Here is a 19,327-nt window from a genome sequence, read left to right as displayed (position 1 = left end):
GCTAATTTTGTGTACTTACAAATTTCGTGACATTTCTCGGTGAGTCTTTGTCCAACACTGGACCCGTTGCTGTGTCATTGATCTTAAACTTTAGGAAGAAGCTGATTGGACGAATATAATCTGCTGTATCCTGTGTGGCAGACAGCGAAAGTTTAGCCAGAAAAAGACAAGTACCTTTTTTATATTATCTTTATAAGGCACTTGTAAAAGAGTTGTTTATTTATTGCCGCTATAAAATGTATTAATAACGAGAGAATTAACAGAAGGGTTTAATTATCAGGTGGTTAAGTCCAGTGAGGAGAAAGTAGGATTAAGAAGTAAATATTTTGCTTTTGCTCCAACTTCATAAACTACAATTGGCTGACACTCTCATTTGCAGAACACTAACCCAGCTGGGATGTAATGAAATGCATCTGTTTTTGAGTAATCTAGTAGCATTATGTTTTATTTTCTATTTGTTCACACTTAAAGTCGTAGGGAAATCATATTCAAATGTCAATTATTATATTTTGAGTCTCCCCCGTCATACATTTTTTATTTAGAGGAGGAAAGCTGGGATACAGATGTTTCGAAGAGGACGCCAGAAGCTTGGTTTGGTGTAAAAGGCTTACAGCCGTACATGTTTGAGCCCTTTCCTCAGAACACTGCCAGTTCTGTTAGCTCTACGCCTGCCGAAGATACAGACGTCCATCCCCATGAACACTGGGCCGTACCTCAATGGAAACGTAAATAATGATTCTAATGTTTAATTTCAGCCGTTGCTTATATTAGCTGCAACATATGTATCAAGATGCTATGACCGAAAAATTTTGATTGACAGATGACCGTTGATATATGACTGGTCAAATTTAGCTGTAGAAGCTGATGTATAACTAACTGGCCTGCATAGGATAACGAAAAAAAAACCCCACAGATTTTATGACAGGATAGTTTTTAAAAACAGAATTAAAAAAAAATTTGGGGGACAATATCGCCTGATTAAGAATACATTTATATGCATGTTTAAGCCAGAATGATTTGATATTTAAATATGATTTCCCTACAAATTAAAAAAAAAAAAAGCTAAAGTCTAATCAGAAAACAATATTCACTCTAAAAATCTGTTTGGTGATAGAAGGCCTATGGCCATATGAGAGGACCCAGCAGTGAACACAGGACCAAAACAAATATGTTTTCTTTTAATTCCTACTTGGAAGGTTTAGCAACAAAGCTTTTGCTTTCTCTGAGCAATCCTTGCCCTTTTAAATGGAATAGTCATTCTACTAGGGGGAACAAATCCTGAGTTTTATATATTTAACAAATTTAAAGCATTTATGGTATTTAAGAATAAAGCTGAAGGACCCAAGTATCACACCTTGTGGAATGCCATATATAGAATAGAAACTTGTTAGAACCTTAAAACCAGCAAAAAAAATAAAATAAAATCTACCAGCCATGGATTATAACCATCCAGGCAGCACCACACATGTCCACAAAATGCTCTAAATAAGAAAATGTTATTCAGAGCATTAAAAAAGCCGTTAAATCTGAGCGAAAAAAACATCACATGATCTAATGAATGTGTAGGAAAAAAAGCATAAAAATAACTTTCTGTAATATTCAGACACTAAAATCCAGATCCAATAATTTCAACTGAACAATTCTCAGTTTTCTGTAAGATGTTTTTTAATCAGAGTATTTTGGGAAGAAGGGGGGCCTTAGGAACAAGTCTAATAATGGGGAACACTTTGGATTCATGCTATTTTTTTTAAACCAGTGTAGTGCTATATGTGTTTAAACAGCTACTCACATATACATGGAAAGGAAGTTTGTAACATCGAGTTTTTCTTGTTTGCACTCGTAGTGAAAGCTGAGTTTGTCGGTGGGAGCTCTCATCAAACAGAGCTCTCGCTGAAAACTTCCTGTCATCCAGCATGGCTGTTACCCAAAGAGCTAAAAAAAAAAAAACATGAATAAAAAAGATGAGAGCTGAAAAAAATAAACCTTTCTTTCTTTTTAGATTAATCTGACATAATTTTTCATCATTCATAAAATATTACTCTAAAGAGCATTGTTCGATGTTAAGACTTGGATTAAAACTTTACAGAAATTATCACATTTGACTTTTTAATGAATGTAACTAATCCAACTTTTCTTAAAAAGCAGAAACCACAATTTTAGTTTTTTTTTTCACTATCACCTTAGCATGGGACACATTTTCCCTTCTAAGGAAATGAACTTTAAAAATAGATTCTGAACAAAACAACAGTTTAATAATAATATTGTAATTTATTATGTTATCTAACAGATTTTTTCAGGGTATTCTAATGTCTTTAAGTAAAAAGCAATACCAAAACTTTTGCTAAGTGATCCAGGTGAGCGGGAAATGGCCGTGAAACAAGCTGTGGCGTTGAGGCAGGCCGACTCTCTGCCGCCCCTCTGACAGGTCTTCTGAATGACATTGATGGAGTGTGGCTGGAAGGACAAACTAACATTGATCTGGACGATGCTTCGGGAGCTAGAAGAGAAGCAATAGGAAACATTTACCAATCCCCTTAAAAAGTGTAAGCAGCTTGTAAAGCTGTTTTATTGTGTCACATTGTGAGCGTCATTGCTTACCTGAGCAGCACAGCTTTGCCCTGAGCTCCCACTGCTAAATCTATCAGGTCATCACCGTCCAGGTCCAACTGTGCACTCACACTACGGCCAAAATATTGCAGAGATGAGGAGAGGGATGACCCTAATATATGCTGGGAGGATGAAAGAAAATGAAAATACATACTTGGTTTTAGAAGCAAAGTGCTGCAGAAAAAAATTGACTGTTTTAAAATTCCCTTTATGTTCTATTTGGGGTGAGCCACACCTTGTAAATTTTCACGGAAGATTTCTCAGTTTTCTTAACATTTTTATCATAGTCTTAGACTTTCATAAAAAAAAAAAAAGAATTTCCATTTTTAAGAAGAATCTTAATCGGTGTTAGGCTATCTAATGTGTTTGTCATTCAGGTATATAAAAGCATTCTTTATTATAGGTGATTTTTGTTGATGCATACCACAAAACAAAGCAGAGATCCAATTTGTAATTTTGCCTTTTTTTTTTTTGGCCCCAAAGAATATTTGTTTTTGCAGCAATAGCTGAAAATACACAAACATAATTCATGAAAAATGTCAAGAAATTAAATGTATACGACATAGAACCTTGCCTCTTTATACGCCATTGCCCAAAAAAATGTTGAAAGGAAAGCATGTCAGGTTAAGAAAATAATAAAATAGTAGGAAGAGCAGCTTTTACTCTTGTTAGCCTGGACATATAGCATACAGTAGATAATCAGTTAAAAAATGGTACTTCACACAGGTTCTGTGGCAGATATCTTTTCAACATTTTTTTTTACTTATTTCTTAGCTATGTGGTTCTCATATACAGTAGGTTTCAGTCTATTAAAATACTGACAGGTACAAAGACTGAACAGCAAATATGCTGAAAAGCAGCTAAATTCCATTAAAAGACCTTCATAAACTCTGGGAAACTATCAAGACTACAATATTTTAACATGCATCCTTTGCAAAGTGATCTACCTGTTTTTTATCATGGAGGATGTAAATATCGTGCCCATGGTAGACATAAATGGCCCCTCTATGCTCGTCCTCCAGCGGAGCTCCAACCACCAGGTCAGTAAAGCCATCATGGTTTAGGTCTGGAGCAGCAGCCATTGCATAACCAAACCTGGCATCCTGGGATTTCTCTTCTGATTTCAGAGTACCATTAGATATAAATATTCCCTCCTAAAAAAACAAAATAAGAATAGACAGGGAAAAAAATAATTATTTTAAGAAATAGAATATATCTTTTTTTGTTATAAATGCATGTTTAGTGATTTGTTACCCCATTGAGGGTGTAGATGTAGACTTTGCCAGCTTCCTTGTTTCCAGAGCCGAGATACATGGGAGCAGCAACCAGGAGAACATCAGTGATGCCATCTTTATCGATATCTAACCCACACACTTCACTTCCATAGTAGGATCCAATCTAAAGACAGAAGCGTGTTATTTCATCCCTAGCTCCAGTAGGTGGAGCAGTTGCAGTGTTTGAAATATTTGTTTATGTGAGAGAGAGACTCATTAAAAGGAACTGTTACCTGTTCTCCATTCAACGCTTGTACGATGTCAACATAACCATCTTCATGAAGTTCAAATAAAATGACTTTTCCTTTGTGTTTAAATCGAGGGGCTCCTGCTACGTACAGCCTCCTCCAGTCACCGATGACCACAGATGACACTGTGTAACCTGAAAGCAAAATACATATCAGAAAACGCCCAAACAGAGCATTCAAGGAGAAGTAAAACTGGTCTTTTCAAACTCTTTTTTTTTTTTTTTTGTCAACATTCAATAAAAGGAAGATGAATGATTAACATGGTAACTGAATTTGGTTCATATTTCTGCTTTATTTTGATGCAAATGAAAATATGATTTATACATTTTAAAAAGGATTGAAAAAAGATGCATTTTTATAAGATTGCCTAGTGGATGATATGCTCTACTTTAAATTTGTTTCCTCCTTAATCCTCTAAAATAAATCTAAAAATCTTCCCATTCTGCTTCACATGAGACAAATCTATAGCACCAGAGACAAATGTCATAATCCCAGATGGTTAAATACAGATATTCTAAATTAAAATGACTGTGGTGTTTAAATGGTATAAAAAAGTATTTTCCTAATGTTTTTAATGGAACAGATGTGCATAACCTAACCTGCAGTTGTGGACTGGGTATTTTGGTGTTTATGGAGAGCTAAACTGGCCGTAACACCTATAAATTTAAACATTAAATAATGTTTATATTTCTCTTATCTTTGTCGAGTTCAGTTACACAATTGAACTTTATTGTTTTATTTCAGCTTCTTCCAGGTATGTTTGCTGTGTAAAAGCAGGAATTCTTTACTTTAATTGATTTATAGGTTACATTAAAACACCAGACTGCAAAATTCTCAAGAAAGAAAAAAAAAAAACCTACAGATTTCTGTTCAAGGTTCTATGGGTTTAAGACTATTAGACCTATTGGCTAAAAAGCTTAAATGGTGTTTATCACTAGCGAAGTAAGAGATGGTGATCTTGTTTTCTCAAAGAATTGATCCAAACTGTAGGAAACACAATGAATAAGGATGAGGTCTTTAATGAATCTCTGAGGCACATCACAGCCCTGAAGGGGATGCAGCCATAGATGAATAAGAAAAACTTTATGCTCTTGCTAAGAGCAGGAAAACAACACTAAAGAAAACTCCTAAAGCTTCTGAAATACCAATTTCTGTGCTAAGTCTAGGTTTAAAATTAGACTTTGTCTTTTTAAACGTGCTGTCTGAGTCAATATGTGGTAACAGTTTTTCAGGAACGATTTTCTCTAACAGCTTAGAAATAAAAGGTAATATTAGCCTGAAGACAGATGAAACACAGAAGGCAAGCTTTCTATTTTTGATGAGCTACTCTCTGAGGCATGTATGTAGGCAGGTGCAAGACAACACGTCAGACTTAATCGATTAAGCATACAACACAAGGTCTGGACCTGTTCAATGCTGAAACTGATGTATTATTTCTGTTAAGGAGAAAAGGCTTCCTATCTCAGATTCTACAAAATAAAATAAAAATGAAAAAACATCTAATAGTTGATATCTTCCATCCATCCATCTTTTCCCACTAATTCCATCAGGGTGGTGGTGGGGCCGGTGCCTATCCCCGGCAGCCTATGGGCGAGAGGCGGGTTATACCCTGGACAGGTCGCCAGTCTGTGTCAGGGCAACACAACCGTGCACACACACACTCACACCTAAGAACAATTCAGATATGTTTTTGGACTGTGGGAGGAACCCGGGGTACCCGGAGAGAACCCACGCATGTACAGGGAAAACCCCAAGCCAGGAATGGAACCCAGAACAGTCTTCATGCAAGTTAATACTGCTACCCACTGCTCTACCGTGCAGCCCATAATAGATATCTGTCATTTGAAATAAAATAAAAATATAAAAAAACATCTAATAGTAGATATCTTCCATCCATCCATCTTTTCCCACTAATTCCATCAGGGTGGTGGTATATATATATATATATCTTTTTCAACACAAAAAACAAACTGGTCATGCTTGCTGAGGAAATGTTTGTACCTAAATAGGCAGCATGATTTTTGAGCTCCAATGGAAATTCGCTTTCAAAGGCTTCTCTGGGTGGCACAATCACTCCATTGGCCCCTTCCTTCAGCACTCCTCCGTCCCAGTCATAGGCACCCACAATCCCAAACAGAATGCCATCCTGAGGAGTTCAGATTAAATAGACAGCTTAGTTTACATTTAGCACACATCAACAAATCTAGGTCATCAAGGTCTTACATCCAGTTTGTGCGTGGAGAAGCCAATCTGAGACATCTCCATGTGGAACGTGCTCTGGTTGTAGCCCAAGGTACCTAAAGGAGGACAGCATGTCAGATCTCTTGTTTCTCACCTTTCTTTACTCATATCCTCCTCCCTTCCTCTTCCTTGTTCTGCCTCTCAGGATCTGATCTTTAACACCTTCAAAGGATGATGGTGGCAGACATTTCCTTTCCTCCTATCCCTTCCTCTTTGTTTTTCCTGAACATTTAAGGGTGGCATCAGTTTTCAAAAGCTTTCCTCCCAAATTTCTGCTACTACTATAATACCTGCTACCAGCTATGACTTTTCTGTTTATGTTACTCAATATTCTCTCCAAATAATGCTAGACTACACTTGGCAACTTTTATAGGCAATTAATTTTTTGCGACATGATAAATATTGTGGCTAAATTATGAGCAAATGGATATGCTGACTTAGATTATGGTGGTAAAAACGACAGCTATATCCTATGGATGGTGAAAAAATGTAATATTTCTCTACAAAATAAAACTAAGAAGGCTCACACTGATTAAGATTCATTGTTCTTAGAGCTACTGTTCCTTTCTTTGTAACAGCGTTCAAAGTTAACTGATGCAGGAATTAAAAAAAAAGTGGCATTTAAATTACTTTAGTAATGCATTATTTTAAAAGTTACAACATATTTTCATTAAGAGTAAACCTAATATACTTTTCTCAAGTTATTATTTTCTATATAATGCAAGGGAGAGATGATATCAGGTAAACAATTATTTGTGATACTGCTGTTATACTGACAATATCAGTTACAGTAAGCCACTGTGGCCTTTAGTTCCCAACCTTCAGCCATGCAGCTTACTTCACTCTTATTTAACCTCTTATCACATCTTCCTCCTATCTTTGAATTTTATAAAATTTTATCTATCTTACTCTTATTTGTTTTCCTGGCAACCTCCTAGTGACATCCGGGGCCTTTGCAAACATGTTGCACAGTATTTTAGGTAACTTATATTGCTTGTAGCTTTTGGATGTGGTGTATGGGCAATTGCCCAGAGTTGCACTAAAAAGTAGCGTGACACAGACAAAATAATAGATATATTTTGAACTTATTTTTACATTTGTTTTTCATTGCTTCTATGCATGTGCAGTCAATGAGGGAATAGGTTAGGGAGTAGGTGCCCCCTGTCTACTGCTTATATGTTTAAGGAGGGAGGGGAGATCCCTGATACAGGTCCAGCATCTCAGATAACTTCCTGCATTTTATACGGTCGATTGGGAGTGGAAGTAAAAGATCAAAGCTCAGAGCTTCATCTGTGCAACTTTTGTCTGCCTCTGTAATACTATCACCTTCCAGAGTGAAGATCCGATCTCCGAGAGCATCCACGATGTCATTCAGTGCAGCTTCATCAGTTACATTAAAAAAGTACTTTTCGTCTGGGTCACTGGCGATGTATTTGATCTCATTAATAAAAGTCTCTGGGTCCTGCTGTTTACGGATGTAATATCCCAGAACCTGAATGGAAGAAAAGCAAAGACACGAAAGAATAAAACCATTAACATAAAACATTGCAGTAAATGCAAAAAAAAAAAAAAAGCCTAAATTTAAATATCCACAAAAATCTTTCTTTATGTTTCAAATATGGAAATGTAACCGCATGTTAAAGTATAGAAACACAATTTGTGGATGTACTTTGGTGTTTAAAGAGTAATGAACTTCTGGTCCTGGCCCCCTGTTATGGTCCCTGTACTGAAAGCACACACAGCAGCAATTTAAATATAAAGTAGATACGTAAAAATAAGGTAGGTAGTAAGTGTATTTTTCCTTGATTTAAGGAGGTAAGACAATTTACAGATGGATAAAGACGATTTAAGTTTAAACTAAGAAAATAAGCTCTATTATATAATTTCAAGTGCTTATTTACCTGCTAAAATGAAGGGCAAATGACCTTATTTTAAGAATATGTTTACTTGTTTAGATCAGTTTTTGCAAAATAACTCTAAATCAATTTGATATGTGATGACAGAAAAGACTGTTACCGATTTGTTCCTTACACCAATTCAATATTTTGCCATGACATTTACTTTAACAATAATTTAGAAATCAAAGTCTGCTTTAAGTTTAAGCCATGTTGGGAAAGGATCACAGTTTTTGTCTAGGTCAGAAGTGTGCAACATTGGCTTTCATCCTTCATCCATTTTTTTTTTTTTTTTTTATGTGTGCGTGTGCTACTCTTTTATTCTGTGTCCCCATGAAAAAGCATGGGCCCCACCTTGGCCCCCTGGTAAATTTAGTCTAGCACCACCACTGACGGTTGCACATTAACTGTAAAACACAAAGAGAAACCTGAAAAATAAGGCTGATTCCAAAATCCACCACAGAATCATTGGCTTGTGGCTTAATGCCTGAAGTACAAATGAGCAAATTCCATAGGAGAAACCAAACCCAAGAATATTTCCCTATATTCTGGCTGCCAAGCAAACTAAGGAAATCCTCTGTTTTTAAAGGGTAGGGGGTGTAGCAGGGTGTACTGTATCATGTAAGGAGTTATTTTCATATATATCTACACTAAGATCACATAGAAAAAGTCTAGGGGGGGATTTTTAAAGTTTGACAAAAAATGAAATAAAACTAAAAAAAGGGTAATGGCAACTGTAATTATTTGGCATTTGAAAATAAAAGCTGCATACCGTTATGAAACAATGGTCTTAAAGTAACTAAATATGATTAAGTAAATGCCAAAAACGGTTGCGTTATTTTTTAAGTGTACAAAACTCTTTCGGCTCAACACACACTTTTTGTATTAGTTTCTGATCATCCAACCATAATAATTAATTTTATTTAAATTCAACTCCGCTTAATTCAATTCAGTTCAATTCAGCTCTCAACACATGGCATCTTAAGGCAACTTTGAAAGAAAATTCAATCAAATCATACAGATAAAAAATGGTTAAAAATGGTTGTAGACATCTGCTTGCATTGTGCAAGCAATCCATTACAATAAGCATGTATTCTCCAGTCCAAAGAAAAAAAAAACTCTGTTTAACAGGAAGAAACCTCCAGCAGAACCAGGCTATTAATATATGAAAGAAATGCTTCCCTACAATTTGTGGTTATTTCTTGTATATACATAGGAATATAGTTTCTGCACTTCCATTGCCATTTATGGTCTCGCTATGGAAGGGCAAGCCTAATAAATATTTCAATCATGTTACAAGAAATGAGAAGTGGGATGATTTTCTAAACTGCATCGTTGAATTCCTGGATTGACAAATATACTCTTCTATAAATCTATATTTATTATTATTGTGACAATGGCAAATACGATAATTAAACATATTCTACAGATAAATCCTTACATCATATAAAGTCCTGCTTAAGTAAGACTTATCTTTGTGCTGTTTTCACATATTGATTAGTTTGATTCAACACCCTAAAAAAAAAAAAGAGAGAGTATATAAAGGTAACTAAGCCATCTGATTATGAGAAGTTCTGTTTGATTTATACAAATAAAACATGCTTTTCAGAGTAAATATTTTTTTATATCAGGAAAGTTGTAAAAAGCTAACTATTGGAATCATTTCTTATGTCTTTAACTATTGTAATAATTTCTTATGTCTTTGTTGCTTCTTTATTTATGTATATCTTAATGTTTTCCATTTGTTTAATGACGTTTATTGTCGCTTCAGTTGTGAAGAACTGGATGTGAAATTATGCTTTGCTATGTTCTTATGCTCAAAAGTACAGTTAAAAACTGTAAAGGTTCATCCTGGGTCTCTCCTCTAAGATGTAACGACTAGCTGACCAGCTGTGTGCAGCCCTCAAAGAGGTGTGCACAACCGCTTTGAGCACGCTAAGTAGGGGGAGTGGACAGAAGGCAGATAGACCTAGATTCCAAAAATAAGAAAGCATCTTATTTAATCACATATTCAAATAAATTATTATTTGGATTAATAAATCTGCAAGAAACCTCTTCAGCTTCTGTCTCTGCATTTGGGTTCTCTTCAAACCTCCACCCAACCTAACATAGTGCATGTGCAGGTATTCAAATTGAATACTATTGGGGCTTTCTGTTATTAAAATGCGAAAGTGATCATATTAACCTCTTGACATCCATGCTTGCAAGTTGTTCATACATATATATATTGGGATGTAAAGGGAGAAGAAGTAGATAAGGTTGAGGGGTGTCCACCACCCGCCACTGTTCACAGTTCATTTTTGGTCACCCCCAAATTAGCCTTATTTTTTTCCAAATGGTTTAATTCTTTCCTTGGATCTTCCACCCAGAACTCACATAGGTCTACCAGACTGATAAAGACAAAGCAGCTTCACCTCTTAATCCCTTCTCCACTCTTTCTAATGATCAGCATGTATTCCAGGATAATAAAAAAATTGCAAAGCATTGAACTGGAAAAAATTAGTTCACCTATAATCTTAAGTTTATCTGCTTTTCCATTATGTGAAAACTCTCTTGCTTCTCTTGTCTGATGAGGAGGGGTCCCACCACTCGATACAGCACCTACTCATTTTGCTTTTGTGTGCAGCACCAATGGGTTGGGTGGAGTTGGACAGGAAGAGCTTTTTGTTCCCAGCTGGCTATTTCGGTGGGCCCAAAGGGTTCATTTGGTAATTAGGCAGTTATTTTGGGAGAGTTGCGGTGATATTCTGTGGTTGCTCCTGGGTGTTTACAGAGACCATACCACATTTGCACAATATGGGAGGAATGTAAATGTTGCTTTTCACCCTCTAAAATATACTGAATGTCGGTTGTTTGTGTGGTTTTAACAATTATACTACTAAACAAGGTAAAACAAAAAAAAGCTGTAAAATCAACAGAAAGGAATTGAACCATTGAGGGCTGCAGCGTTAGGGGTCATATAGCACTCACAGCTATGGCGTATCTGGTGATGTTTCTGCTTTCACATTCATCCAGTGCTTCTGGAAGCTCGTCCCCGTCATGCGACTCCCCATCTGTGACCACAATCATCACCTTAGTGGCGCCCTCCCTTGCTCCACGATCAGCACTGAACGCCTCGGTGCTAAAAGAGACACAAACAGCGCCTTTAAAGCGGCTGAACATGCAAAACTATGATGGATTTATAGCAGGAAGAAGGAGAGAGGAAAATGCGGTTGTGAAAAGTGTGAAATGGAGGAAACCCAGGAGGATCCAGTAACTTGGGCTCTTACAAAGACAAAATATACGTCCTTTACGTGATAATATACAATGTCAAGGGTTTGTCTCAAGAGAACAGCCATCTAATAAAACATTGAAACTTTGGATTTGATTTCTCTGCCAGAATCAACCGAAGTTTTATGTGGAGCCTTTCAGATCTTTATTAACAGCCGAACACACTAACCCAGCTTCCGGTTAACTCACAGTGGTCACTGCATACAGCTCGCATGTGTCACTGCACACAGCGACCACATTTGTGCATTCCCTTGTAGTTTAGCTATAAACCCAAATGACAAATAAACCGACGGCCTCATGCCACACCCTGTTTGTCTGCAAGAAACCTGTTCTCACTGGGACCTGGTTCAACAGTTGAATGGGGTTGGTAAGCCTCAGACCAGCACACACAAACACACACGCAGACACTGCCTAGTCACCACTGGTGATCTCAGTCATTTTCAACTCTAACTGCAGCCCAGGCCTAAATATAACATTGTGGTCAGCCACAAGAAACTTGGAGTTAAAAACAACCGGTTCCCTGTGCAGCCTGCAAATAACAGAGGGTAAAAAGAGAGAGAAGAAAAACAGAAAAGAGAAAAATCGGTAGAAACTGAAGCAAGAAATAATTACGAAAACGTTCATGAGACAGTAAATAGATCCCACCCACGAAAGAGGCAGAGGAGGTAGAAAGAGAAATCTAAAAATAAAATATTAAATACGCTTATCATGAAAATAACAAAGCAGAAAATAAAGAGGCACAATCGTTTTAATTAAATAAAAAGAATGTAGGTGGAAAGAAAGGAAAAATAAAATAAAATACTAAAAGGAGATGAAAGAACAGAGAAAGTAAATGGAGCTAATTGGGAGGCCTGGCTGGTTTTACAAGGCAGTTTATGGAGTCTCAACAGTGTGGTAATGACACAGCACAGCAGCCTGGGCGTGCTTTTGTTTGTGGGTGTCTGAGGGACCCTGAGACGGTCGGCTCAACAACATCTTCAATGGTTTATCCACTTGTAAGATGTTTTTTCATGTTTATTAAGCAATCAGCTTGTTAGCTTATACGCTTTACAAAATAACTGTAATAAATACGCTGTTAACATGTGCCCAAATGGGAGAGTAAAATATAAATGTTTTTTATCAAAGAGGGAGGAACACTATATTCATTATCAATGCTTACTTCACTTAATAATGTTTCACATGATATTTTTCACACTTGAATTTTAAAGGAAATGCCATTTATCTCAATCAATGGCTAAGGGGGTGTTGGTGTAGCGTCTGTGTGAACGTGAGCGCACTGCAGTTTGGAAGCCGCATCTGCGCACTTCCATAGTGAGTCAAATTCTAGAACAATTATGATCTGTTTGCAATATGTATTTTTATATAACATTAGACTATATATATGCAGAATGTTTTTTTGTAAGTGATAGTTTACAGAGCTGCACCAACAACTGAAGGAAAAAAGAAAGATGTCTCAACAAGTAAAAATGTAAAAGTAGTATCAATTAAAAAGAAAAGATGCATCTTTATTTGTAATACATATTAAAAACTGCCTGTCTGAAAGTATTTATTCTTTTTAAAGTAGTAAATGAAAACATCTTTATTGCATCAAAGTATTCAAACTCTTCTTCTATTGGCTACAGAAGTCCTAGTTCAGGTCATTTCAGATTTCATCTAATGTTTTCATCTGTCACTGATGGAGACAATTGTTTCTTTCTCCACTAATCTGGCTGATACAGGAGATAAAAGCGTGGTACCTGTAAAGTCTCCAACTTTTTTCAACACTGGTAGTCAATATAAGATACAGCTTAATAACGGCTTATACTTAGATTTTGGGTTGCATCTGTTTAACATTTTTTCGCACAAGCACTGCGAATAAAGTGTTTGCTATGCTGCAACCATTAAACCATCCTCTGTCTCCTTATCTTTTCTCCGGTCATTCTAGGGGAGTTTCGACCAACTCTTTTTTTGCAATCTAGCCTTAGTCCATTGATGTTTGTGAGCATTCTCTTCTACAACAGCATTTTAGGTTAGAGAAATTTGGACTTTAAGTTAAATGCTGTAGAAACTGATTATTTTCAATTAAGCCTACAACAAACTATTATTTTGCAAATCGATTAATCTGTCAATAATTTTTTTGATTAATCTATTAATCGCATAGCAAAAGGTTCCTTAAAGAATACTTTTTACAAAATTAAATAATGCCACTTGAGGAGTTCTCGATAGAGCATATTGACAGATGAAGCAGATTTTTTTTTTTTATCTTAAATGCAAAGTGTTTATATATTTTATTACAATTTTTGTGAATTTGCTGCTCAAGGATTGATTGATCTGTCACCTAAATACATATTTTACAGTCTGTAAACTCAAGTTAATGATTCACTGTTTACTAAATGAATCAGATTAATTGTTTCAGCCCTATTTTCAATATATTCAACCATTCTTTTGTTTAATTCAGCAGTGGAGTTCCTCTGTCAGGCTTAGTTGACTCTGTCACTGCAAAGAAGACCTAAAGCTTAGCCTTCCTACCACCACGCTGTGTAGCTGAAAAACAGTGCTGCTATGCTGTCTCCTTGAGCCCCAATCACCCTCAGCAGATGATCACTCACACTGAGCCTGGTTCTGCTGGAGGTTTCTTGCTGTTAAAAGGGAGTTTTACCTCTCCACTGTCGCTACAAGCATGCTTGGTGTGAGGGATTGCCTGCAATTTAAGGAATTGGTGAAATCAACTGGTTTTCCTTAGATAGAAACTTTTAACCAATCTCTGTAAAGTGCCTTGAAATGACATGTGTTTTTAAATGTTTTAAATGTTTCAAGTAAGCATATAATTTATGTGCTGTTGAATGGCGCTTCTAACTTGCAGCTAAATATAATCTCTCCTGTATGCTGAGCTGCAGAAATTTAACTGTATAATGATTAAATCTCAAGAATCTCATTATCAAAATAAATTCTACTGACAGAATCAGTTTTTGCTCTTTGAGTTCTTGCAACATGGTAATGGAAAAGGTTAAAAGCCAAGCATGCAGTTTAAAAGGTTAAAGCTGAGGTTAGAAGGTCAGCATATGAATCCTATGAATGTTTTCCTTTATAAATTGCTTTGATTGTTAAAATTTTATGTATTTAGCTCTTTACCCCTTATGTATGTGTGAAGGTGCATCAGTAGGAGTTCCTGAGTGTATTTTCACAGCTGCAGGAGCTCTAGCTGGCTGACCAGGCAGTGCCACACCCTCAGTCTTGCTGACCCAGCTACCAGTTCACCCAACTCAGCTAATATTGCTGCTTTTCTACCCCATCATGTTTCTCCTCAGTGCCAACTACACTATCAGTTCATCGGTGTTAGAGAATAAGGTGTGGACGTGTTTGTGCAAGTTAAATCCAGGTTACTCACCTAATAATAACATTAAACCAATAGATTCTCTTTTTACTATTTGTTGTTTCAGTGGTTTTGTTTCCAGTTGCTGCTTTTCTAATACTGTTTGAAGGTTTCTCCAAAACCTGTCCATCTTTAAATGTGGCAGAAACAAGCCTTTCTAATGATTGAAGCTCCAAGATTTCCCTCCCCAAACTGGCAGCTATGGCCACAGCTCATGTCTGGGTGTGGTGCGCTGTGTGGGTTAGACTTTTTGAGAGGAATTAGATACTTTAAGGCTTTTCACCAGTCCCTGAACTTTTAATTTATAAAGAAACAATCTGGTGACTGTGGAGGCTGTTGCAGTACAGTGAACTCATTGTAAGGTTCAAGAAAGCCATTTTAAATTTTAATTGGAGACATGCTGCAATATTGTGCTAGAAGCAGCTTTAGACTATGGGGACAGTGTGGTAATAAAGGTCATAAAGAGGATCAAGTACGCAACAATACCCAGGCTGCAATGTTATGTTATGGTTCGCCCCTTTGGAGTTCTTTTTGAGTTTTCAGTTATTCATATCATTCTGTTTTCTTTGTCATTGGTTTATTTTCTGATTTGTGATTATTCATTTTCATTTGTTAATTAGTTGATTAGTTGTTTTCTAGTTGTAAAGTAGTGTTGTGTTTTTTGTGTTGCCCCCTTGTGCCAGTCTCCTTTCCCCTAGTTTCTAGTTGCTTATATCTACACCTGCTTCCTGTTAGCTGATTATCCCAGTCTTTGTTCAGTCCCCCATATATACAGCTCCTGTACAGTTCCTCGGTGCTTGTTTTCACATCATTACTTTGCTCCTCATGTGTGTTTATCCCTGGCATCCCCTGGTTTTTGTTTTTTCTGTATTTTGTTCCTGGATTTGTGTTTCTGTTGCCATTTGCATTAACTCCGCAAGAACTCATCTCTGTGTTTGGGTCCACAACCAAATCCACCACCTTTTTAACAAGTTAAAATACCAACTGGTTTGTACCAAAGGGCCATAAATAGAACTGTTTGCAGATAAACTTTCCATTTTGGGATTAGGATAACTTTCAATCATGTTAAAAAAGCATAAAAGTGATGTTCTCAGTTAAAAATGTGTTATCTTTAAAAATACAATTAGTTTTTCTGAAGGGAAAGGCCTTCAGTTAAGGGTAATCAGACTGGAAAAAAGGGCGTAGAGACAAGGGGAATTGAAGATTGAAGAACCAACCGCCTACAGCTGCATTGAGGACTACACCTTTGCACACAGTGGAACTGCCCCACAGAAATAATTATGAAGTTTGGTCAGATATTATATTTTTAAGCAATAATTAAATATCATGTTAGACTCATACCAAGGTATGAGGAAGGATTGTATTGGAGGAAAAAACATGTTCCTCTGTTACACCCTACAGAAACCCTACAATGTGTTATAAACTTTTTTTTAAGCACATGCAATGTAATATGGTCATGGATAAATAAAGGTTTGGATGATATGTCTTATCTTTCCCCACTGTTTGGTCATAAAGGGGACTTTTCTATCATGACGTAAGTCCTACAGGAGTTATTTAAATACTCTGAGCTATTCTGTGAAAAAAACTAATGACAGAATGTTGTTAGAGGAAACAAACGCCAATAACAGCTCTAAAATAGGCAGTGATAAATGTGGATCAACAAGTCATTGACTGCTTCTTCTTTTTCTTATGTCTGTACTATGTTTAAAAATAAAACCCCCTAAAAATCTTGATTTCCTGTCTCCTCTGTTGTTATGCCATCTTTGGGTTTTTTTCCCTGTTAACAGTCACTGTCTACCTTTATATGACAGGCGTATACAGCATGCATAAAAGAAGGACAACTATGTCACATAAAAAAATGCAGAAACCTCCAATTATTTTCAGTCATATTTTCTGTGTTTTAGAAGAATGTTCTAAGAACAGTAACTAACAGGCCTACCAGGCGACTTTGATGGCGGATGCAGTACGTGTCTCCCGTCCCTCTTGTCGGCTGATGTTCTTGGCAGCGTCCACCACCTCCTGTGTGGTCTGGTAGTCCTTCAGAGACCACTCATGGACTACTATTTCTGCATACTGCAGTATACCAACCTGGATGAAACACGCAAACAAACAAGCATTTCAGAAATGGTGAATATTCACATCTGTACCTGCACATATCTGGGCACAAAATCCTCTAAGTCTCATGTTTTCTGAAGTGAAATATCTCTTTAAGCACAAACTCAGGCCTTAAAGCAAGCAGTACACTTGGGGAATTTTTGAATTCATTCAAAAACCAGAGGTATTTCCTTTTCACCTCATGCTGCCTGCTACCCAATACCCCCACCCTCCCTTTTCATAGCTCAAACCCCTCTCACTCTTCTTGTTATTCAGTTCAAGTAATGTCCCTACAATGCTCTCTCTCTGATTTTTTTTTTCTTCTAAAGAAACATTTTAGGGTTCTTGTCCTCTGACGTTATTGCAGTAATTCATTCTGGTCATATTTGCCAAACTACCTCCAAATTTCACTTGGTTATGTTTTTGAGCATTTCACTCAAAAACATGCTTGTGTTCTTGCTCCTGGCAACAAGAGGCGGTTCTTTGAGATCTAAGTGTTATTTTACTTAAACTCAAACCCACAAGTTTCCATTACGAATGTGTATCATAATTACAGGCGGTTGCAACGGGTAAGCTCTAGTGAGGAGTGTGTACCTGCATCTGGTCCAAGCTAATGTGGAACTTGCTGAGGATGTTGCTGAGGAAGTTCTGGACCTCGGACCAGGGGTAGATGCTGTTTGAGCCGTCCACAACAATCACAATGTCCATGAAGGTCTGACACTCTGTTGTACAAGAGAAATTTTCACATACACCTTGAACTTGTTTTATTTATAACATTACAATGACTAACTTCGAAGTATTTTATTGGGATTTTATGAGAAATAAAACCACAAAAAGTGAAACTGACATGTTTTGAACATTTCTTTTTCAGCTAAAAAATCAGTGAAGGGTGGTAGGCCTATATATTTAGCCCACTTAATGTCCTATATTATGCTTTTTTAAGCCTTTCAGTCACCTTTAGGGAAGTACATGATGAAATAATGCCTTTGGAATTATTAGAGATCGAGACACTGACAATGACTTTGCAGCAGTAATAACAGCCTAAACAAGCTGATCCTAAATGCAACACACATGACTTATAGGAGTTTTTGTCTAAGGCTACGTTCAAACTAAAGGCCTTAATTCTCAGTTATATATATATTTTTTTTTATGAAATCTATTTGTTTTTGCGTTGCAGTTTAGATTTACAAATATATGCGACTTGCATGTGATCTCCCGTGCAAACTGCATTCATACAACACAAGAGCCCCGCATGCACAGCTTAGGACCCAATAATATCACAAGCAAGTGTTATCTGTTTTAACGGAAGTAAACATGGATGGTAGTGCTGGTGCACATCCAGCAATCTTTCCTAACCTTAAAAACTCAATCTTTTCAAGATGGTTAAAAAAAAAAGACTGCTCTCTCTGTGTTATCGTCCATCATGGTTGTTATTTTTCCTCCCTGCTTCTGGTATCAAGACACAGAATAGTGGCCTTTGTTGAGTATTAATGATGTTCAGGTCGGATGAATGCGACCTGGCCGACACAGGTCGCATTTGAAACTATCAGATTTGTATCGGATTCAAGACCACATAGCCAAGTCCCATTGGAAAAAATTAGATCTGTGTTGTTCAAACTGTCATGAAAAGATCAGATCCAGGTCGCATATGGGCACACAAATTGGATTTGGGCCACTTCAGGCTGTGGTGTGAACGTAGCCTAATAGGAGTAACGATCTTCGTGCGCATGGCTCTTTAAAAGCTGCTGTTTAATTGCAAAAAAACAAAAAGCTAAACCAAATTTCTCAAAATCAAAATAATAGTAAAACAAAAAGATATGGGGATGTCTAAAGGTAACCAGCTGCACTTGATTTGGGTATTTTTTTTTCTATTTATTTTTTTACTTTACAATTATGTACAGTTTTTGATATAAAATATGTTGAAATTTGTGGTTGAAATAAGACAAAAATAGCCCAAGTTACTTTGCTCAGTTGGAGCGATGGTTTTTCTCGGTTCCAGGTCATCACCAACAGAGGCGCAGATGCCGGTGCTGAACATTGATGTCCCACACTCCTGGGACCACAGAGGGGCACACGCCTGCCAAACAGAAGCACATACTCATGAACAAACATGTGAATCATCATATGTATCACAGGTGGGTGGATTTCAGACGTGTTTGCGGTTAGTGCAAGATGTTAAGTATCTGCGTTCTGCTCTGAAGATGTAGTAACTAGATGGTCATCAAATCATTTGGGCAAATGTGTCTGTGTGACACATTTATATTGACAGAAAAGAAAAACAGCAGGCAAAAATAAAACTAAAACAAGTCATAAAAGGGAGTAAGTCACGGAAAGAAGCACAATCGT

At 36.8% G+C, this 19,327-nt stretch overlaps 1 protein-coding gene across 1 annotated transcript in view; it reads right to left on the bottom strand.

Annotated features, from left to right (window-relative positions):
• itga10 (integrin, alpha 10) overlaps nucleotides 1-19,327 on the bottom strand; it is a 42,070-nt gene that overhangs the window by 4,738 nt on the left and 18,005 nt on the right. The window contains exons 5-18 of the mRNA XM_038284339.1: nucleotides 18,944-19,058; nucleotides 17,576-17,703; nucleotides 16,827-16,975; nucleotides 11,236-11,386; nucleotides 7,697-7,862; nucleotides 6,353-6,426; nucleotides 6,131-6,275; nucleotides 4,115-4,263; nucleotides 3,862-4,005; nucleotides 3,555-3,761; nucleotides 2,599-2,729; nucleotides 2,331-2,497; nucleotides 1,790-1,932; nucleotides 20-130 (exon numbers count right to left, since the gene is read on the bottom strand). Of these exons, the coding sequence (XP_038140267.1) occupies nucleotides 20-130; nucleotides 1,790-1,932; nucleotides 2,331-2,497; nucleotides 2,599-2,729; nucleotides 3,555-3,761; nucleotides 3,862-4,005; nucleotides 4,115-4,263; nucleotides 6,131-6,275; nucleotides 6,353-6,426; nucleotides 7,697-7,862; nucleotides 11,236-11,386; nucleotides 16,827-16,975; nucleotides 17,576-17,703; nucleotides 18,944-19,058 (1,980 nt within the window). The remainder of the gene's footprint in view (nucleotides 1-19; nucleotides 131-1,789; nucleotides 1,933-2,330; nucleotides 2,498-2,598; nucleotides 2,730-3,554; nucleotides 3,762-3,861; nucleotides 4,006-4,114; nucleotides 4,264-6,130; nucleotides 6,276-6,352; nucleotides 6,427-7,696; nucleotides 7,863-11,235; nucleotides 11,387-16,826; nucleotides 16,976-17,575; nucleotides 17,704-18,943; nucleotides 19,059-19,327) is intronic.

The sequence above is a fragment of the Cyprinodon tularosa genome, unplaced genomic scaffold, assembly GCF_016077235.1.
Source record: "Cyprinodon tularosa strain WSP-4 unplaced genomic scaffold, ASM1607723v1 ctg2, whole genome shotgun sequence".
Lineage (NCBI taxonomy): Eukaryota > Metazoa > Chordata > Actinopteri > Cyprinodontiformes > Cyprinodontidae > Cyprinodon > Cyprinodon tularosa.
This window is presented reverse-complemented; position numbering and strand designations above follow the sequence as displayed.